Source organism: Carettochelys insculpta, chromosome 2 (genome assembly GCF_033958435.1).
Source record: "Carettochelys insculpta isolate YL-2023 chromosome 2, ASM3395843v1, whole genome shotgun sequence".
In the NCBI taxonomy this organism is placed as follows: domain Eukaryota; kingdom Metazoa; phylum Chordata; order Testudines; family Carettochelyidae; genus Carettochelys; species Carettochelys insculpta.
The window spans coordinates 163,101,354-163,124,141 of NC_134138.1; the positions used below are offsets into that span (position 1 = coordinate 163,101,354).

The 22,788-nt window shown below is 41.3% G+C and overlaps 1 protein-coding gene across 2 annotated transcripts in view; it reads right to left on the reverse strand.

Moving 5' to 3' along the window:
• Positions 1 to 2,667: 2,667 nt before the first annotated feature.
• NR4A3 (nuclear receptor subfamily 4 group A member 3) overlaps positions 2,668 to 22,788 on the reverse strand; it is a 32,175-nt gene continuing 12,054 nt past the window's right edge. For both annotated transcript variants that reach the window (XM_074987965.1, XM_074987964.1), the window contains exons 6-8: positions 15,414 to 15,613; positions 14,074 to 14,252; positions 2,668 to 5,902 (exon numbers count right to left, since the gene is read on the reverse strand). In XM_074987965.1, the coding sequence (XP_074844066.1) occupies positions 5,640 to 5,902; positions 14,074 to 14,252; positions 15,414 to 15,613 (642 nt within the window). In that variant the 3' untranslated portion in view covers positions 2,668 to 5,639. The remainder of the gene's footprint in view (positions 5,903 to 14,073; positions 14,253 to 15,413; positions 15,614 to 22,788) is intronic.

Sequence of the window (22,788 nt, forward strand, 5' to 3'; positions counted from 1 at the left end):
AGGGGCAAGTGATGGGGGCGGCCCCAAATTGGCCGGCCACATCCCGGGCCCGGGCGTAACCCTGCTGCAGCTCCTTCACTTTACTCTGGACATGGTCCGGAGTGCGGGCAGGGTGACCCCGGGCAGCCAGGCCCTCGGCCAGCCGAGCGAACGCATCCGCGTTCCGCGTCTTGCTCCCCATTACCTGGAGCACCTCCTCCTCGCTCCAGAGCCCCAGCAGGTCCCGAAGCTTGGCCTCCGTCCAGGAGGGGCCCCGCTGCTGCTTCCCCGCCTGGCTGCTGGGCTGGGAGCCCTGGCTCCCCTTGGGGGGTGGTCCCCTGGGGGCGCTTGGGGGGCTACCGTGTGGCCATCACGGCTGGGGTGGGTGTCTGTGCTGGCTGAGGGACGTGCAGTCTGGCCGTGTGTCTGGACTGCTGCCTGCACATTCTCTCAGCTTCCTGCACAGAAAGGGAAGGGGCGGGGAGCTTTAAGGGGCCGCTCCACGCGGCCACCATTGAGCTCAGGGGCTGGAGAGAGCGTCTCTCAAACCCTCAGCTGATGGCCGCCATGGAGGACCCCGCAATTTCGATGTTGCGGGATGCGTAACGACTACACGTTCCCTACTTCGACGTTGAACGTCGAAGTAGGGCGCTATTCCCATCCCCTCACGGGGTTAGCGGCTTCGACGTCTCGCCGCCTAACATCGATGTTAACATCGAAATAGCGCCTGACACGTGTAGCCGTGACGGGCGCTATTTCGAAGTTCGTGCCGCTACTTCGAAGTAGTGTGCACGTGTAGACACGGCTATGACGTCCATGGGCATAACTCTCATTTTGAAGGAGGGGAAATTAGGCCCAGCGAACATAATCCACCAGTTCAATGCCTGACCAAATAGGAGACTTCAAAACTACTCTTGGTCTCTCTCACTAACAATTAAGTGTTGTAAATTTAATTTAAAAATCATAATTGTCAAAAAAGGGGACTCCTTTTGAAGCATTTTCGACAATCTTCTCCTTCTCCTCAGCGAGTGAACTGCAGCTCCCATGCCTTACTGCACCTCATCTGACCTGGCCTCCTATTGGGAAGTTCCGCTAAAACCACTGCTCTGACTGAGCTCATGTGTAGTTATGAAGATATTGAAACAAGGGCAGACATTTGTTACATCTGTTTAAAAAAGGCAGTGGTAATTACATAGTCTTAGGGCTTGTCTATAGTAAGCAGAAGATTGACCCAGTCAGGGTCGATCTTCTGGAGTTTGATTTTTCATGTCTGGTGACGATGCAGCAAAATCACTTTCTCTGGGCTCCGCAGTTGACCCCTGTCCTCCAGACTATTGCATGGAGTAAGGGAGGTCAAAACAAGAATATACAGGCTAGGTCTTCGCTAAGGAAATAAGTCAATTCCAATACATTGATTCCATCTATGTAAATGCCATAGCTAGAATTCTGTGTCTGAAATTGATTTATTTCCCCAGTATAGACTTATCCTTAGTAAGGACGATAAAGGTGAACCACACTGAGGAGGGGGACTCACCACTTTTAAAACATGATGCTGGCGCCACCTGGAATGTTCTCCTGCCAGTATATTTTGATTCTTTTTGGTGGAGGTTGGGACATGACTCTGCCTTCCTTTATTCCAGGCACACCTCTCTGAGGCTGTGAGAACTGTAGACCAGTGCTCCACAACCGATGTGCCGTGAAGTGGTGCTTAGTGCCTCAGAGCCATGCACTGAGGGTGCCATCCACTGAGCTGTGCATGTGACCCCCTACTTGGTGGGAGAAGCCCATGGTGGCAGCGGGGGTGGTGGTGGCTCTGGGGTAGCAGTGGCAGCAGCGGTAGTATCTCTGCTGAGTCACTGGCATCGAGTTGGCAGGAGAGGCTCTGGGGTGCCTGGCTCTGGGGGATTGGTGGGGCATAGGGTTATATTGGGGAACTGGGGGTGTCTGGCTCTGGAGGAGGGGAGGGGGATTGGAGCAGAGTGGGGGTTGGGGGTCCCTGGCTCCGGTGCAGAGGAGAGGGATTGGGTTACATATATTGGGTGTGCTGTGAAATTATAATGAGTGCTGAAGTGTGCCACAAGGTGACAAAGGTTGCTGAGCACTGCTGTAGACAACCCGCTAACCCGTCTACACTCCATCACCTGCAGGTAAATTACAGCTGCTTGGTGGGGTGGGACCCTCAATAGCTGAGAAATTTTGTAACTAAGAGCAGTGTTGCCAACTCCCAAGATTTTTTCATGAGTCTCATGGTAATTATTGCTTTCCTTAAAGCTCCAGCTACTGGAGTCAAGTAAAGATGTGATGCTTTCAGCTTACATTCTTACAGAAAAAAGTATGTTTTTAGCCCTTGTGGCAACCAAAATGCACTGTAAAAGCTTAAAAAGCTGAAGACAAATAGAAATATATTATTTTTACATAATCTGATGGTTTTAAAGCCAACCTCATGATTTTTGGTGAGCCTGACACACGATTTTTGAACATCTGGGGGTTGTGCTTTCAGGATGGATTTTTTAAAAATGTTATATTTTTTAATGCGTATCCATTTAATTTTCAATGTTCCTAAGCTTGCTTCACTTTTAAGACTTAAGTAGACAAGTTTTCAATGTTTTACAAATTATAAAAAAAAATCACATCAGGTTTTAATAAACTTAGCATGCTTAGTAAACACACACGGGGCCTCTGAAAAATGTTATTCAATTTAATAGTTTTCAATTTACATTGTATATGTACAAGAGCATTTCTTTCAACCCACAGGTTAACAAAAAAAACCAAAAACCCACACTGCTGTTAGAAGAGCAGAGAAATTTTTGAAATACTCTGTTGTCTGAAATAAAAGCAAGGCACTCTCCTTTAACAGCGGATATATTCCTGAATTCAGCCTGCAAAAAGGCATGTTCACACTGAGAGAGCTCGTATAAAAGCAGTAGGTTAATTTTCTTTAATTCTTTCTTTTGCTATCGTGATCCATCATTGATCATACTGTGTGAATAAATTTGGTGAATTTAAGCAAATGTGAAGGCTGTTTCACAGAGTATATGATGGTGGAGAGTATCACAGTAAAGGGCGTCTATGGAAAACTGAAGCACATTGGCTACATGAAGTCTAACATAGGACTCTGGACCTGCTACCATCAAAAACATAACTCCTGATAAATGTGTCTTACTTCAAGGAAACTATGCTGATTTGTGTGAAAAGACTTGGCAAGTGCCCAGTCCCATTAACTGCTGAAAGTCCTCAGCTTGGACCTGAGAGTGCTTAGCAGCTTGCAGAATTTGTCATGAAATAAAGATGATTTCTCTGGGGACATTGGCCCAGGTGCTCAAAGCTGTATAAGCGTCTTCTTGTACATAGTGGGACAAAAGTAGATGCACGTTTGGATGTCTAGTGCATGTACGCCTGTTTGTGTACACAAATTACATGCAAAAATCAAATTCAGTCAAAATAGAATTCTCTTGCAGGTCACGCGTGTGACACCAACCTATACCAAGGCTGTGCCTACACTAGCCCCCTTCTTCAAAAATTTTGAGGAGTAAGGGCAGTCTGAAGTTGCGGTGGTACTTTGTAGTGCCCATGGCTATATGGCATGCTGGCACTGGGAAGTTTGCAACTTCAAAGTTGCCATGTGGAGAATTAGCTTAATGAAATGCTGCATATTCATCACAGCACTTCATTAGTATTCTCCGATCAGGCTGATTACCATGCCCCCTTCAAAGAAGGGGATAAGTGTAGACATAGCCCAAATGTTAGTTTCTATGATAATTAATCTATTATGTTTGCATGTAAGCTTAAAAGTCAATACTAAAAGCAAAATGTTTCCAAATATTATCTTCGGGTAAATTGGAAATATCGACTATAGCAATTAGAAGTCTGTTCTCCTATTGACACTACTAGAAATCTTGATAGAAGAATAATTTTTCATAAAAGCACACCCAAACATAAAAAGTGATAAAATACGAGCTGACTACTTGAAAATGGTAGAATGACTTGATATCTGGGTTATCTGTTGCAGCAATTAGGCAATTCATTTGGCATCTGTTTGATAGTATAATTTAATTTCCATATAAACAGCATAGTTTAAAAAAGACAAAAAGCTAGAATATTTAAAGCTAACAAAAGATACAGTGACATCAGGTTGACATTCAAAAAATTTTTCTTAGCAAAATGATCAACAAAATTTTGACTTAGTACAGTGCATATAAAGTTTTAGAACTAAAATTTTTAAATATTATTTGAATTTAGCGAAACATGAGCAAGATTTTAATATCAAAGTGCTAAACAGTACTGCCTTAAAAGTCACTGCAAATAAACTGTAAAATAACTTTGATTGTGAAGTGAAGATATTTTATATACAAATGGTTAATAAAAAACGACACCTGTGTATATACACGTATATACACACACACACACACACACACACACTCCTATTTTCATATATATATCTCATATATTTCATGTATATATATGAAATATATACAAATTTCTCTAACTGGTGTATCTGTGTCAGTGTGAACACCCCATTTAGTTACTTCATGTAACACGGCTCCCATGAGCTGGCAGTCATTGCAATAAATACAGGCAAAGCCATTACAATATACCATGCATACAAACGTTTATACAAATAGAGACACTATGCAACAAATTATTTCATATTAATATGGCATCAACAGTATAAACATACAAAAAGGCGTACAGACACGGAATGTTTAAATGCAGTCTACTATAGCCTTCCTAGTTCTTACATTCATGCTATTTTACAAGACTTGCTTGTTCTTTAAAACTGTCTTGTGTCTGTTTACTAACTTGTTACGTAGATTAAATCTAAAACTTAACTATCCCTGATTCTGACCCTGTGTGTTCCAATCACTACTTCCTTTTACTTCCTTATCTAAGGAACAAGTGCTCAACTGAATCACAAATTGTCCCTGTGTCTTCCATATACATGTGTCAGTAAGTCACACTACATCAATTCAAGTTTGGGAAACTTTGTCGTGTAAGTTAGTGCATGTAATGTTCTCACTTGATTTCTTCCACTTTATTTTCTTATTAAAATAAATTAGTTAATAAACAAGACTTAGTAAGACAGCACTTTAAAAAATTGCACTTGAACATGGGAGCTAACAGCCATTGTCATTTTGCTTATCTGATTTATACGACGTATTCAATTGAATGTACTTTGTTTAAAAAAAAATAGTGAACTTTTGTTTAGATTGTGCCAATACATGTGCCCTTGATACAGGAAGTATGCTAAAGTTATCATCACAAAACACATACTACCCTGGCAAACAACTATTTGTTGTTCTTGTTTTCAAACACAGTTTCTACATCTGTATTCCCCATATATGACGAGGTGTTACACAAGAGATTTTAAACAGTCATGTTAACCTTTTACTGCTGGGATAGCATTGTCCAAAAGTGCCTTATTAGCAATTTATAAAAAACCCCAAATCACACAAAAAATAAACAAAAACAATAACACAGCCTCCAAACAGTAAGCCGTTAAATTTTAGGCCTTAGTTTGCAAGGAAAAAGCGCCTGGAAAAGTCTTCATTTTAGGGCTGGAGTTGCTTTTCTGTTAAGTGACGGCAGAAATGTTAGCAGTAAGTCACAATCCATTTGTCTGCTCTGGTGGGCATTAGCCTTTCATGAGGGTAACTTGAGACTCAGAAAGGTAGGGTATCCAGAAACAGCTTGTCAATAATAGAAGGGGGTGGCACCAAATCTTCCAGTTTCAGGTAAAAGATGCGCTGCAGTCCCAGTGTGCAGAGAGAACGCAAGTCAGCAAGAACACCCAGTACCTTAGGCTCTGCAGACTCAAGTGGTTGTCCTTTGTTTTGGCAGCTGAAAGCTAAATGATCTTTTAAGCTGCTAGTGATCTTGTTGCATAGCTCTTCCACTTTCTTTGGTTCTTTTAATCCATGTCGTTCTGCAAAAGGATGGCAAGAGAATAGCCAAATCAGTGTCTTTCTGAGAATAAATCTACTCTTTACTGTAATCAACTTCTAAGTAGGTAATACTGTAACAGACAAAATGAAGATCTTTTAAAGTATATACTAATATATGAGAATGGTGATGTCAGGTGATATTGACTGAGCTTGTTTCACGCAATAAAAAAGATGTAATAATTGCCCCTTCTTGTTAGCAGTCAAAATATTTAGTGGTAGATGTCAACTATAATTCAAGTTATAATTAATATAAGAAACCCAAGATATCTGCATAGTTACCTACATTTTAAATGATAGAAGGCATAATTTAATTGAACAATTTTATGGCAAAATGATCACAGGAGGTGTTTAGGATATTTCCTTGCCTCCCTACTAGTTGTGAATGCTGAATAACTATGGCAACCATTATTTATTCAGTGAATTCAAGTGGAGATCAATATTCACAGCCAACTCCATCAGCACTAGGCCTAGAATTCCACTAGGAATTTACAGACACTCTTACAAGAAAGGAAAGGCACCTCAGCCATTCTTTTTTATTTTGATAATCTACAGCTTTTATTTATCACTAAAAGGTTGGAGATAAAAGAACTCTGGAAGTCAATGATTTCCACCTTTGAACGAGCAATACACAGAGTAGAAGTGTTACCTATTGTGATACTCATTGTGAAAAACTTCTGAAATCCTAAAACCAAAGCAGTGACTTCTAGTTAAGGTGTTCCCCGCCCCCTGGCCACTCTTTTCTGTTCTGTTAAAATGCTGCAGTGAAGTTACACAGCTTCCGTTCATTAAGCTTGAGGAGGAAGCTCCCTATCTGTAAGTCATTAAAAACATTCCAAACAATAATCTCAAATACTTCTGCTGCATTTTGACACATCTTTGAATTTCAAATGTGCAGAAAAGTAAGAATTTCCCTCACAAGTAACATTACCATCCTTCATGTTTTAAATATAATTCTAATTGCCAGGGAGGTGCAAGAAGAAAACTGATTAAATTAACCAGCAAACATAATATACTGTAAGTAATTAGGCCCACAACCAGTCAAGCAAATATGATGGGAGAATGGTGAGAGGGGAAAGTAGAAAGCTGTGAAAGATTTATCCCACTTTGTGATAGCCCCCTCCCATTCCCCTCCTTAAAACGTTATGCTCCCTTCTCTCAATCTCTCTCCCTCTCTCTTCCATTTTTCATGAGAAGGAAGAATCTGGCAGAAAGCACTTTCTTCTGGTCATCTCCCTTACAAGGGGAACTGGTGCAGGGAGCATTCTTCTTCTTCATCCCCAGAACTAAGAAGAATGAAAGTAGAGGGGCTCTGTTGGGCCTCCTCACTCTTCTCAGGCATGCATGTACATGCCTATGTGTAGTGGGGGACTATGGTCCTGACCTGCTTTATGTACTGACTGCTCTGGCTATATATGTTTTTGATAAACTAATTTAAATGGAGGAAAGTGCAATACAAGTAGAAATCTATGGGTCTGCTCATCCTCTCGTTTCTCCAGTTTGATGCTTTTGTAATACCAATGACTTCAAAGGAGATAACTCCTGAATTATACTGGCATGAGTTCAGAACCAGGCCTCACAGGTGTAAACCTCTGGCCAGAAGCTAATATGCTCATGCATCTGACAAGGCGGGTCTTTGCCCACAAAAGCTTATACTCCAAAATATCTGTTAGTGTATAAGGTGCTACAGGACTTCTCGTTGTTCATCTTCTACCATTTGCCATCAATCTGGCTTGCTATGTCACAAATACATGAAAAATACTCATCTAGGTAGTAACGGCTCCTTCAAACTTCTCCACCTTCAAGGAATATCAAAAAAAACCTAGATATGTGAAGTGATTTGTTCACGCTCACACACAAGAAGCAATGAATATTTAAAAATTTCCAGTAAATTGTGTATCATGTAAGTATGTAAGCCTGACTGTACAGACCTTCTAGAGTAAACACTTGGATGGATGCTGCCATTTAAAGTACACAGTGACTACATATTTTATAAAAATTTTAAAAAAATCTGTGGGGATTGTTTGGCACATCTGGGAAATTTGGTGGAACATTAAATTGATCTCTGAATCTTTAAAGTGCTCCAACCGTTTAATCTGCACTGAGGTTGTATTTTAGCAATGTTAGTGAAGACATATTTATAGGTCCAGACAGCAGATACACTTAAACAGAGACACAAGCTGACTTTAAAAATAAATAACTATGTCCTATGGTGGAGATGTTGTAAACCTATCCCATTACTTTGTGCATTGCTGCAGAGTTAGAAAAGCAACTACTGGACTGAGCACATAGAGCGAGCACCTGAGAGGTATTAAGGCACAGGCATTTATTTCCCAAATCTCTAAATCTTTGAATCATCCTTCAATTTTGGTCTTCAATGTACTTGTTATATCGACAACATGTAATGTGTTTCATTAACAAAGTGTCTCTTATTGATGTAACAGCTAACCATTATCTTAAAAGTGTTGCTGGCCTAGCTTAAAATAGAAAAACCAAGGAAACTTCAGAATTAAGGCATACTCCATCCTTAATTTACTTTGTTGTGCCACAATATCAAGACAATCTCTGAATAATAAGTAGGATTTAATATATTACAGTATGGATGAAATCCATGGGCAAAAACCCTCCAACTGATTTCCACAGACAGAATTTCTTCCTATATGTACAGGTAAAGGTGACACAAGGGAGCAAATATGAAGGACATTTTTGATCCAAACAATGAGCTTTGTTATGTTCATCACTTAGGGGAAAAAAAAAAAAGATTTGGCTTTAACATACTGCTGTACATACCAGCATCACTTTGCTCAAAAGTGAAGGGATGCAAATAAATAAATAAATTGCCAGATTATTTTTTAGCCTAAAAACCCATTGAGATGAAATTATTCTCTCAAAGATCTCCACAAGAAATTCAATGTGGAAGTCAACTCACATTGTCCCACCAGAAGGGAGCAGTCACCCAAAAGCCACCTCTGAACCTGGTGGGTCAATGGTAGGGGTTGGCAACCTGTGGCTCTGGAGTCACATGTGGCTCTTTAAGGAGCCACTTGTGGCTCTGAGTGCTGCCACCACTGACTCCTCTTGTGGCTTCAGAGGCTACTGCTGCTTAAACAAAAATGTAAATTCAGTTGCCCGCCATTGAACGAACTGAAGTTAGTTTTCTTCATTTAAGCGGCAGCAGCCTCTGGAGCCGCTCAGCAGTCAGCTCCAGCAGGGAGGCCCAGAAGACAAAGAAGTCTGGGCAGGAAGCTGTCCCATGTGGGGGAAGTCTAAGCCAGCAGGAGAGCTGTGGGGAGGGGCATCTGAGTCTGCCTCTGCTGGAGCTATGCAGCTGGTGGCAGAGGGTAGCAGGGGAAGAGTTGCACATGCTGAGGCGAGTTTATCCTGAGGGCGGGGTGGGGGAAGGTTGGGGCTCAGAGGGGTTAAGCCTGGGGGTGGAGGGGTTAAACCTGGGGATGGGGGGCAGGTTTGTAGGATGGGGGTAAAGCCTGAGGATAGGAGGTGGATTTGGTGGCTGAGGTGGGCAAAGCCTGGAGCTGGGGGTAACTTAACTTTCTAACTGATATAAAGTATTGTGTGTGTGCTGTTCTTAAAACAGGGGGACAAAAAGTATGGTTTAATGTGATTTATTTAGAACTGTCTCTTACTCACATGCATTGCAGTTCTTGAAGGACTGATTCTGTAACTAATTTTAAAAAAAATGGTTCTGCTCACTATTTCGCTTGCAGACCCCTGGTCTATGGGAAGCCAGGGCCAGACATGTTCTACTTAAGCTTCAAATGGTTCTTTAGACCCTTGGATCCCACATTTCAAGATCTCTGGCATAAGCGATCCAAAAATACAGAACAGCATAAAGCTCATTTCTTACTCCCCTGGGGATGTGGGAAGAGCATTTTGCAGTGTCTTCTAATTACTCTCATCTAGCTGATGCTCAGAGAAGTGTTGACGTGCTCTGGAGGAAGAAGTGTCTAGCTTGGCCTAACTGACTGAAGGAAGTAAAAAGGAGAACAGAGACAGAGAGAGGAAGATCCTAAAGGAGCACCTTAAATAAAAAAGCCCTAATATGGTAGCGTGGAGTTTTGAGTTAACTGTTTGCAACCCATCTGCACCAGACCAAATGTTAGTTCTTCTAATCTGGGTGAACACTAATATTATAATCACATGACCCTTCATAAGGGACCTATTGAGTCTGCAACACACTATCTTATACTCTGCATCAAGGCCCAGAACATCAAATAAACAGAAGAAACACTTGTATGCACATTCACATGAATATAACGTGCCTATTTAATTCATTAAAAACCTCTGTATTTTTCTGTATATGTCATGCCGTTGTATACTTTTCAATTTATCTCTGTACTTAGTATAGACAAGACATTTGCTACACCCTTCCAGTTTTCAGAAGTCTTCATGTGATCTCACACCAATGATTTAATGAATCTATTTATGTATTTGGAAATATTTTGAATATAACCATAAATTCTGTCTTATCAAAATGCTTTGACCCATGCCATGGGGGGTTTGGGAGAGGGAGCTCGTCCATGGAACTACACAAAAGCTGTCATCTATGAGTGGGTCAGCTGGGATAGGTAGAAGGTTGGCTGCGGTTGCTGGTATTGGCACTAGAGAGCATTTAGACGTACTAGGTAGATGGATCCTGGAAGGTGCTGGGGTAGCTGAGGGATGTCTGGGAGTGCTGGGCTGTGTGGCTGCTAGATGCCTGGAAGGTAACATGATGTTGACTGTCTGGTGGGGGTATCTGGGGAGACAGCTTGAAGCTAGGTGAGGGTAGCTGGATGCTAAGTTGTGTTGTCTGAAGACAGGACTGGATGCCCTCCCCTTTTATGCACACAGCTGCTGCTGACTGCCCCTCCTCTGATCCAGCAGGGGAAGAGTGAAGAAGCTGCCTGCAGAGCAGGAACCTGAGCATTCCTCAGTGGCTTGGAGGAACAGCTGCACTCCATTCGTCCAGTCCCATTGAATGCCTGGCCTCTCAGCCGGGCTGCAGGAATGTGTGACGCTGCTTTCATGCAGTGAGGTCTAGTGGAGCCGCTGCAGGGTTTGACGGCTGGGTCTGAAGGGGTTTCTGGGATACCAGCAGGGAAATGGAGGTTGAAGATTGTGTGGATTTGGGAGAGTGAAATCGTCCAGTTTAAGTTTACTGTGGCGAAGGCAGGACTTAGCAGAAGAGTAAAATCCCAGGGTCTGGGCTGGGCAGCTGAGTAAAGGGAATGGCATTCTGTGGGACTGGGGAGAGGGATTTGACCACTGGGAGCTCAGGGGATGGAAGTGAGGAGAGAGAAGGAAAACTTCTTCTAGGCTCAGTCCTGGCTTTTACTGCCCTCTTTCCTTGCCATTCCACAGGAGGGAGGAGTTAGTTCTTTCAAACACTCCAGAACTACTTTCCTTGCTCACTCCTGCTCCCAGCACCCCACTGACTATCCCCTCATCCAAGATTCTTGGCCTTTGTTTGATTCATGAAGAGCACTCGTATAGTCAGGCAGAACAAGCAGAGCACTCCTCTCAGGAGCCCTTCTGTTCACTTAGGCCTGGTTTACACTAGGAAAAAGTCAATTTCAGATTCTCAGTTCTACCTATGGCAATTGCGTACCTAAATTGACATTCGAAATCATCTTACAGCTTCTCCTGTCAACCTCCCGTACTCTTCACAATAGCCAACTGCTGATAGGTTGATTTTGTGTGTCCCTACCAGATGCATGAAATGGAACCCCAGAAGACTGACCATGAAGCTGGTTCATCATCTGGGGAACATAGACATGGCCTGAGATACATGGTACAGGGACTTTTCCTGAGACTGGTGCTGCCCGAGACCAGGCCCAAAACAGCATGTGCAACGGCATACCCAGGCTGTAGGAGAAAGCTAGGAAGCTATTTTCCATGGGCAAATCCCACAGCTAGGAGAATTAAACCACAATGTTCTCTAGATTATAATTTTCCCCTGTTATTCTATTATTGAGAAACAATAAGAATAAAGATAACCAACACTGTATATGCAGTTCAAAGAATATTTTGTGGGGTTCCTCCTACTGCTGTCATCTCTCTCTCTCTCTCTCTCTCTCTCTCTGTTTTCTATCCAACTCATCATTTTTGGTAAATACTTAAAAACATTACTTGGAGATGTGTCAACATCATAAGAAAAAAAAAGAATAAACAAGTGTATCAGTTTCAAGCTCCATTACAAATATAGGAGGAAAAGAATAGCAGTGTTTGACTGGTAGGGAAACAAGTGTTTTTTTCTTCATATTTAGAGGAAACGATTATTTTCATTTGTCTGGAGATTTTAAGAAGACTAACAAAACAAAGCAAATACCTCTATACCAAAAGGCTTTTATCACTGGAAAAAGCAAGAAATATGGGAATGTATTAATTAAAAGTTATTCTCGTTGCACGTTTTACATGCATCCAACTCACCACAGGATAATCTTTACTTATTTATGCAAGGACAACGGAACAGGGTGTGAATGAGCACGCACCGTGATGCTAACCAGTGTTTGAGTACATGAGCAAGAACACATCAGTGAAGTTGGTGCACATCACATGTTCACGGGAGCTTGCATGAGGTTTTATTCCTTTATGTAAATTCCCCAAAAATCTCTAAGAAAATAATTAGGAGCAGGTCTTAATTAGGGAAAAGGAGGAAAAAAAAGTCAAGGACATTTTAGGCCTGGTTCTTATGTGAGTGTAAGGCAAAGTAACCTGACTGAGTTATTCTGCATATAGACCTGTGTGAATGGGATCAGAATCCGGCTCCTTCTGAACCACTCTTAATCATGGTGAAAGCAGTACAAATTGATTTAAAAAATACAAAAATACTTTTCATAGGAAACCAAAGATGAAGCTACATTAAATCATCTCCAATGGCAGGAGGGAAAAGCACCCAAGAAATTCTTAAAATGAAATCCTGATACCACTGAAGACAATAGGAATTTTGCCACTAACTTCAAAGTAGCCAGGATTTCACCTCAGGCTTCCAGAGAATCATCTTGTCCAGGATGAAAGAATGGTACCACTTGCAGGGTACTGGGAGCAGAACCTACAGCTTTGTAGATTCCCCAAGATCTGTGAGGAAATCCATTTCCATTTCTGTGGATCTCAGGACATCTTTGTGAAAATTCAGCCCCTATTCACCGGGGTGCCATCATACAATGAGGCACTGTGTTACCTCTGAAGGTCCAATTGCACCTGTACACTATCATCCCTTCTGAAAGGGGTTACACAGAAAGAGAAGATGTGAAAGCTGCTCTGAGTAACACTAACACCTAACTAACTAACTTTGTTTTGCTGAAGTACAGACTAGCATGGGTACCTCTCTGTTACTAACTCCTCCTGTATTTTGACAAGATTGCCAGGGTCATATGCCACCAGCTTTCTCCGTTTAAACCAGCAATCCCCAATACCCCATACCATCACATGTGGCTCAAGTGCGTACTGTTTAAATGGGAAGGGTTCTGCTGTCTCAGGAAGGGAGAAATTATGCTTTACAGGTTACACGCCCCCGTTCTGTGCTCACTGGCAAGATGTGCTAGGCATGTGTGCTGGTTTCATCCCCTTTGTCCCCTGCAGCAAAAGGAGTGAAATGGTCTTATGTGTACACAAATGATTCACTAACCGTATGTAGAAAAATTCACATTGCACATGTGCAACCGCCCACAGGTGGACTCAAACTTGGGACGTCTGGAGCTTAGTGCCTGAGGCTCTACAGTTTGAGCTAAAAGCCAGATGCCTCTCAGCTAAGACAGCAGAGGAGACTTATTCTCTCTCTGTGTAACTGGCATGGGTGCCACTACATTGGACAGTGAACCATGCCCCTATCTGTTAGGCACACCCACACACCCCCTGTTGCACAATTTGGTTTGAGATGTATTTCACCTTTTTAGAAAATGTTCCAGGAAAACATAGATCTACGGAGAAAGAGGGAGCCATTCAGGTTCCATTTTAATAGGTGTTTCTATGAGGGAATTCATGCGTGCGTGAATGTCCACTACTGCCATCCAGACTTTCAACATCCCCATTACAAATGTTCCAAAATCAAGCTCACCTTATGTGGAATTCAGCAAAATCAACTGAAAGAACTCAGATCTATGCTAACCATACAATGCTAGTGTATGAAGATTTCTATTACCAAAAGAGCACTTACCTGTAATCATACTTAGAGCTGATAAACATGCTAAGGCTGGGATATCAAGGTTAAGGCTCTGTAAATTTAACGAAAAGTCTTTAATTGACTCGAGCCACTCCCCAAATCCACGAAGGCACTGAAGTCTATGAAGCACAAGTCCATTGCAGAATACAAACTTATCTTCAGCAGTATCAGATCTTGAAAAAAAATGTCAAAATCATAAAACACACATTATTTTGCAAATAGTTATACACACAATACTGACGTGTACTATTAATATCTAACACATTATTATGGGGCATACGTGAGCATTCATTTTTGATAACATGCTTCTTTCTGGGGGACAAAAATACAACATACAAGCTCCTATGACTGCTTACTTTGTAGAGTTATAAGCCTGAGGTTAACAGTAGCATGTAGTGGATACTCTCTAATTAGTTAAGATTTCTGACCCTGCCAAAAGCTCCACCAGCAGAGACATTTTACATTAAATACTGTATATTTGAGCCTAAGGAAAATGAAGGGTGTATGCTCTGAAATACAACAATATGGAGAAGGCAAAGATTATTTTCATTCTGAAACCTTCAGTGTTTCTTCCCTTGTATGTGTCACATTTTTAAAAAATGACATATACAAACTAGAAAATATATGAACTACTGTTCACAAACAGAGAACGTACTGCAATACTCAAGGCAGATAATCTCTGAGGTGAAATAGCTGCAGTACAATTCAGACTACAGCCAAACACTGAAAAGAATCCTCGCTAAAAACCAACCAACCAAACATAGTTCATTTTGACCCTAAAAGAAATAAGGGCATAACTCAAAACTTCATCCTGGGATTTCCCTCAAACTATCTTAGGTACAATGTCTTAAGTAGTGCCAGGCTGATGAATAGCACCTCACCCTATGGAATGATGTGGTATTAGGAAGAAAAACATTCTCTCTCCTTCCAAAAGAGAATTTCAAGACATCTGTGTGAAAGGACGGGGGGGCGGAAAAACCTAAAAACCCAAACCACTACACTACAAATACTCTTCTACAGGTCCCGTAGGCAAATACAAAATAGCTTCACTCGTAAACAAGAAAGAACAAATTACGATTGAAAAGGGAAAAGAAGATGTGGTAAATTCAATAAGCTGAAACATGTTTGGAATAATGTTATTCTCACTTTTTGGTACATTGTTTTCTCATTTGTATCAAAAATTGAACATGCTATTTTGTGGCTTCATGCCTCTTGATGCTGCTCCTTTCTGGCTGTTTTCACCAACGACAAAAGTAAAGCTATCACTCCACTTAAAATTCATTATTTTTTCACCTCAATTTAATAGGGGATGATTTTCAATCACAGCTAATTACCTGATGGAGAGTCGTAGTACAAACAGCTCCAAAAAAGCTGATTCTATGAGTAACGTCTGATCTTCCTTTGGAAGATCAGTAAATCCTGGAATTTTTTCTGCCCAGCCCCTGGATACGTCAATGGAGGCAGTCAGAAGATTATAGAACTGTTGAACATGTTCTGCATCTGTGCCTGCAGCAGCCTGGTCAGTGGAACAGTACTAAAATGAAAAACAAGGGAAGTAATATTATGCATTTTTAAATAATGCCACAATATATTAAATGCTGTCTGCTCAATAATCTTTTGAGTCCCTCAATGGCAAAGACAGTAGGTTATTTTATCAAAGGGATAATAAGCAAATAACTACAAACGTAAGGCCTATATAAACACATACACATACACACATATGGGTTTTATTTCTAACACAAATAGCTTTCGAATGTCTATAACTATACGCTTTAGAAACCAGGCATTTTATAAATGACCAAATTTGGCCTTTATCTACATGCTGTTAGTCAATAAAACTAGAAATCTGGGGGATATGGATAACTTTAAAGAAACAAGGATATAAGAATTCTATTTAGTGTATCTTAATTTTAAAATTTCCTACTGATGAATTTGGCTCAGAGTATTTTAAATGCAGATTCCTTCAGAGCCTTTCAAACAATGCTGTATCTTATGGGCTACGTCTACACTAGCCCCAAATTTTGAAATGGCCATGCAAATGGCCATTTTGAAGTTTACTAATGAAGCGCTGAAATGCATATTCAGCGCTTCATTAGCATGCGGGCGGCCGCGGCACTTCGAAATGGACATGCCTCACCGCCGTGCAGCTCGTCCCGACGGGGCTCCTTTTCGAAAGGACCCCACCTACTTCGAAGTCCCCTTAGTCCCATCTGCTCCTTTTGAAAAGCACCGCTGTTGGGACGAGCCGCGCGGCGGCGAGGCGTGTCAATTTCGAAGTGCCGCAGCCACCCGCATGCTAATGAAGCGCTGAATATGCATTTCAGCGCTTCATTAGTAAACTTCGAAATGGCCATTTGCGTGGCCGTTTCGAAGTTTGGGGCTAGTGTAGACACGGCCATGGTGCGAGAGGCATGTGGGATAAATCTTTTGTGTCATCTGACACAGGTTGCACTTGTCAAATCTGGCACTCTCTCGTCTGACAACATCCATAATCTGACATGATTTTAGTTAGCTGGACAACCACTTATCGTGTCTGTGGCCAAGTTTTCTGCAGTCCCATAAAATTTTTTGCAGCCACCAGTCCTGCCTCTCAGCATTCTGTACAGTGTTTTTTTAAATGTAATTTACCCCTAAATGTGAGCTAAGAGCCCAGTAAGCAATGCAAGTGGCGGTAATGTTGCTAGACCATATTGACGTCCTGTGGTCTGGCAAATTCTCTTTTTCAGCACTTGTCAGGTCCTGAGGGTGCCGGATAAGAGAGGTTCAACCTATACATGCAGCATTAATCTATTTGAATAAAAAAATGGTTCAGTGAAAATAACTGGTCAAAACGACCTCATCATCTGGACCGAATAATTTTTACACTTAGGAAAAGAATACCAACAACTCTAGCTTTTTTAACTTCCCCCTCACCTGCCAACAGCTTGCAGCTCCTTCCCTGCCACCATTTCCAACTTCGTCACTACTGGATCCCTGTCACTCCTGAATTCAAATCTTACGCTCAGGATCTAAACCTGGCCCTAATCTCTCCATTACATGGAGCAGAGTGACGTGGCCCAGCCCATTCCTGTGTCTGAGAGGTGCTGCTGCTTTCCTGAGCTTAGAATTTACTCCATGGCTATAACAACTTCCTCTCCACCAGTCCCTTCAGAGTAATTTCTGGGAGAGACATAGTGCAAATAATGTCTCCCTGCCCACGTCCGCAAAAGCAGGTTGGGGAAATATCCACAAGTGATGGAGAGCTGTGCTTCAAAGAGCACTCTCCGCTGGCAGCTATAGGCAGAGCCCATTGACTTGAAGAGTTCCCTGACAACATGATCAAGGGGGACAAGGTGGGAGGGGAAAGACGCTGCCCCCCCAGACTCCCTCCACGATAACAGGAATGTATCTGAGAATCCCTTATTACTGCCACCTCACTTCCACTGCAGATCTGATGGAGGTTGTTACTGCATCCCCAAGGTCTTTGTGGTGGACGGAGAAAGGTTAGTGCAAAGAGGGATCCTTGAGTGGGTAGATCTTGTCCACTACATGCCAAGGGAAGCAGGTTCACTGTTGATGTAGAATGAGTGAGATGAATGGTCTCAGAATCATGGATAGGCTGGTGACACATAAGAAGTGACAGTGGAAACCCAGCACAACTTTGGGCACAGGTGGGGCTTGGATTTGTCTCAAATTAATCTTGCTCATGTGTGACACTGGAGTTCAAGGAAAGCACGTTGCAGAGAGCGTCAGTTCCCAGACTCCTCTTTTACAGACTACTCAGACTGTGCAGAGGAGGGAGAGCTGGGGGAGCAACGTGGTGCCATGGGGTGATATCACACTACCATATTTTTCCCCTGGCTATGCCCTCTAATTCACGTGCGCTGTCTGCCTGTTTGCTAGTTATTCCAAGACTCATCTACCCAACATAAACAACAACGTACAGCTACCTACAGGCTTGGCCATGTAGCAGGAGACCTCTTAATAGCTATGGGGAAGGCCCCAAGTAACTAGAAAATAAGAAGGCTCCAGTACAATTGAACAAACTGTACAAATTTCCAGAAGCAAAATGGGGAGAGGAAGGGCGGGACAGGCCTGGACAGTTACTCAAGACTCCTGGGAAATCTGCACTCAAATACACCAGCATCCAAGTACCTCCACTGTACTGCAAGATATCACACATTTTGGATGTTCTTTGTCATGGTTACTGGGTCAGTAAACATGTGTCCTCTCCCAAGGGAAGATCCTGCTCCAAGACCTCTGCACACAGGGGCTATGGTCTAGACTTCAGGCTTCTGTCGACAGAAGTTTTGTCAACAGAGTGTGTGTCCAGACTGGCTGAGAGCATTCTGTCAACATCCCTGTACACCTCTTTCCACAAGGAAGAAGAGATGTCTTAACAGAAGGGGATTTTCTGACATTTGGCCCCATGGGGATGGGCCAAATGTTGGAAAAGCCTCTTCTGACATAACTGTCGGCAAAAAAAAGCAAATGCATTACACTATTTGCATATCTTTTGCTGACAGTTCTTCGCAACCTAGATGTAGACAGGGAAAACTCTGTGAGGAGATCCCCCGGTCTCATACAGAACTTTTGGAGGGTAGCAACTTTTGTGGCACCCCTGTATCTACACAATGTGAATGGACAGGTGTGGGGCAGGGAATAGGTGGACTCGAGTGGTGGGAGGGGGAAGCACCCACCAGCCCCACACAAATTGCTCGGAAAAGGTAACACAGCTCCAGGCTGCATTAACCTTTCTGCAGAGCCTTTCCATATTAGCAGTCCCCCATTTAATGAGGCTCAGAAGATAAGGCCAGGCAGCTTGAAGCCAATATGAAGAAGATAGGGCCTCTTCATCTCCTGCAGAACCCCAGGGAGACCTGCTCAGCTGTGCAGGAGTTGAACTATTGCACATTCATTCCATGGGGGGATAAATAGAATAATCTGAGGAAAATTCCTCCCCCTTCCCCAGCTGTTTCTGAGGCAGGACATGCGCTGAGCCACAGACATCAACAAAAGGAAAAAAAACATAATTCTGTAAAGTCATCCCATGGGCCATTCATTTGAAGCAAGTAGGGATAAATCAGGCCCAGTACTTTAAAACACTCTTTGGACACGTTAAATTAACCAACTGGCAACAGCAGCACAGAATGTTACTGTTTTCCAACTCTGATGTTACATCAGAGAAGCCGGTTTATTCATCTTAATCTGTATTTAATAACTGTACATATTTCTTAGATGTCTTTTTGTCTAATTCTAGTATTTATAGCCAACTCCTGGGGCTCATGATAACCACAAGAGTATTACCTACATTTGAATAGTTAGTCACTGCTAGAGTATACCATTCATTGCCAGAAAGTAACAGAGAGGAAGCTGTGCTAGTCTATACACTATCAAAATAAAAAGCAGTCAAGTAGCACTTTAAAGACTAGCAAAATAGTTTGTTAGGTGAGCTTTCGTGGGACAGACCCACTTCTTCAGACCATAGCCAGCCCAGAACAGACTCAATATTTAAGGCACAGAGAACCAAAAACAGTAAGCAAGGAGGACAAATCAGAAAAAGATAATCAAGGTGATAAAAAAGGTGATTATCTTTTTCTGATTTGTCCTCCTTGCTTACTGTTTTTGGTTCTCTGTGCATTAAATATTGAGTCTGTTCTGGGCTGGCTATGGTCTGAAGAAGTGGGTCTGTCCCACGAAAGCTCACCTAACAAACTATTTTGCTAGTCTTTAAAGTGCTACTTGACTGCTTTTTGTTTTGATATTGCTAGAAAGGTTCACATTTTACCAAAAATAGCTGAGGAAATCCACTGGGGGCCAAATTCTACAGTCCTCAACGATGCACACACAAATCATTCCTTACACTGGGAAAATCCAACAATCATCCCCTGGGAAGGGGGCTGGTATTTACCTCGCGCCTGCACAAAACTACTCACAGTCCTGGCTCAGTCAAGAGGCAATTGAAAAGAAGGGGGAGCATTCTGCACTCCTGGAGACACACCACCACAAATTAGAGGCCCTTTGACAGAAAGTCAGGAGAGGAGACCTCCTGGCCCCCAAGACATGGCTCCTTTATGAACAAAACTCTCTGAGGAATCCTGCCAGTTGTTGCCGTCAAGATTTCCCCTAAGGGGAGCTCCTGTGCAGTGCAGCATTAATAGGTTGTAAAGTCTAATGCTGTGCAGTGGTCACATACCCCGTTCACCCATTCCTGCTGATGTCACACCTCATGGAGGAGGCTTCCTTAGATTTCAAGGGGAGGAGGAATGATACTCTTTGTACATCTCCTATTTCTGCATTGTGACCCTGGCATTTGCTTAATTTCTAGCCTCTATAAATACAAAAGGATTATTACAAATCCAGATTACTGCCCTGCTCTATCCTTAACTTGGTAAACTTCTCACTGAAGTTGATGAGAATGCTGATAGCTAACGAGTGCTGAATTTGGGGCTTGATTCTCTTGCCACTCACACAGTATAAATCTAACTTCATAAAATTACAACAGTGAAACAGGTGTGAGACCAGAATACGGTGCTTGGCCTTTAATGAATTATAAAAACCAAACCTCCTGGCCATTATTTCTGAAACCAAAATATCTAAATATTCTGCTGCTGTGGACTGGGATATTAACACTAACTCTGAAACCAATAGTAGCAATGTTCTGAGTAGAAACAACTCTGATAAGATTTGTTTTAACATCCCAGGGTTATACAATTATTTGGATTTTCTTTGTGCAATGTACTGATTTTTTGCAAACAAATCCTGTATTGAGTTTTTATTACTATTTTCTTGTGGCAGACAAGACAATATTATTAGGTTACAATATACTAGACATTTGAAAACTTAAGCCCCCATTCCTGCAATGTATTGGGTGTGGGTTCCCCTTCACCCAGGCACAGGGTCCACCCTCCTGCAATGCATTGCAGAATCAGTATCTGACTGAACACACCTATATTTACTTTGCTTAGTAACAGAATTCATTAAAGTGGTTTTGTAAGTACATGTATTTACTACATATACCACTCCATTGATACCATGGATTTACAGTTTTTATTTTGTTCAGTCTGACTGCTTAAAAATATGCAGAAAATGTAGAAAAATGTAATTTATTAATTCATGTTAGGAGGCTTAAAAGGGTTTCATTACTACTAAGATCTACCAGTTATTATATTTTACTGCATAGTAAAATTAAGGTGTCAAATCCTACCAAACATCAATCAGACACAATAGAATCTTTTAGTTATGAAGAATAAACTACTTTAACATTAACTATGCAATTTTCCATAGGTTTTCAATAAAATTGTACACAATCATAAAAAATATTAATCACTTTGCACCAGGTGATATTTTTGTATGAAGTGAAAGTTACTGTAGAATAAAAAAAAATCCCTTAAAAATACACAATTGTCATTGGATTTTTGTCAGTCAGAACTTTATACATCTATGAGTACGTATCTAGGAGTTTGAGTCGGCATATATACATCAGGATAACTTTACTCACATGAGTAATTACATTTAATTCAGTAGGATACTGTACATAAGTAAGGTTATTCACATGCATAAACGTCTGTAGGTTCAAGCCCTAATTTTAAATTCTGGGAAAGTTAAAATAAATGAAAATAGGCCTACTGCATTCTCCTATTGAAAATCATCATACAAAAATATAAAGTGGGTACTTAATAAACACAGCCAAAAAAATTCTACAGGTTAAGTATAGATTAGCCTGTAGTAAAGCACCTATGTCTACAATTATTAAAGTTATTAGCATATATACATATATATAAAATAGAAGAGACTATATATAAGCTTTAGTAGCAAATGATAAATTGGCTGCAGAATGATGTTGTTTTCATAAAAAGTCAAACCAGTCTTATACTTAATAATATTTAATAAAGATAAAGGGATTTGTTCATGATTTTTCCACATCTGGATTCTTTCTTTTCTTGTTTTAGAATTTCACCAATATATTTTAATAATTGCAAGTTTTGCTCTAGCTTATTTTCTGCAATAGAAAGCAAAACATCTCATCAATATTTAACTAAAATTTTTTTATAAAAATAAGGTTATAAAACATCTATCAATTTTTGAGATTTCTTTCCTTGTTTATTTGTTTTAGTCTGATTTAAAGAACTATTAGACATCACTAGATTAACAAATGAACTAAATAAACTAATAAATAATAAATAATAATAATAAATCTAGCTCTTTTATCATGCTTTTCCTCAGTGGGTCCCAAAGCACATCACAAAGGAGGTCAGTATCATCTTAATTGATTCCTTAAACCAAACAAGCATTATGCAAGGGTCAAGTTCTGCTCCCACTGAAAACAATGGCAAAACTCCCTTTGACTTCAGCTGGGACAGAGCCGATTTGTTTCAACAACCTCCTTTGTGTTGTGCTTTGAGACCTACTGACGAAAAACATTGTATCAGAGCTATGTTATTTTATTATTAATTATTATTATTATTACTACATTTTCCAAACCTACAACTGACTGCACAGTGGCATATCCTGCAGTCTGCCCTCAATTCTGTTGAAGTGAAAGAGACGCTGTGCATAGTCAGTTGTTGGGTCACTGCCCTATTTACTTATGCATACTTGCTTTAGCACACCTGTGGGTGCATACAGTATCATGACTTAACTAAATAAATGGAGTTACACTGGAAGTTAATTTTGGCCTTGAAGTCACTGCCGACACCAGGATAGGGCATTGGTGCTATCTAAATTTTA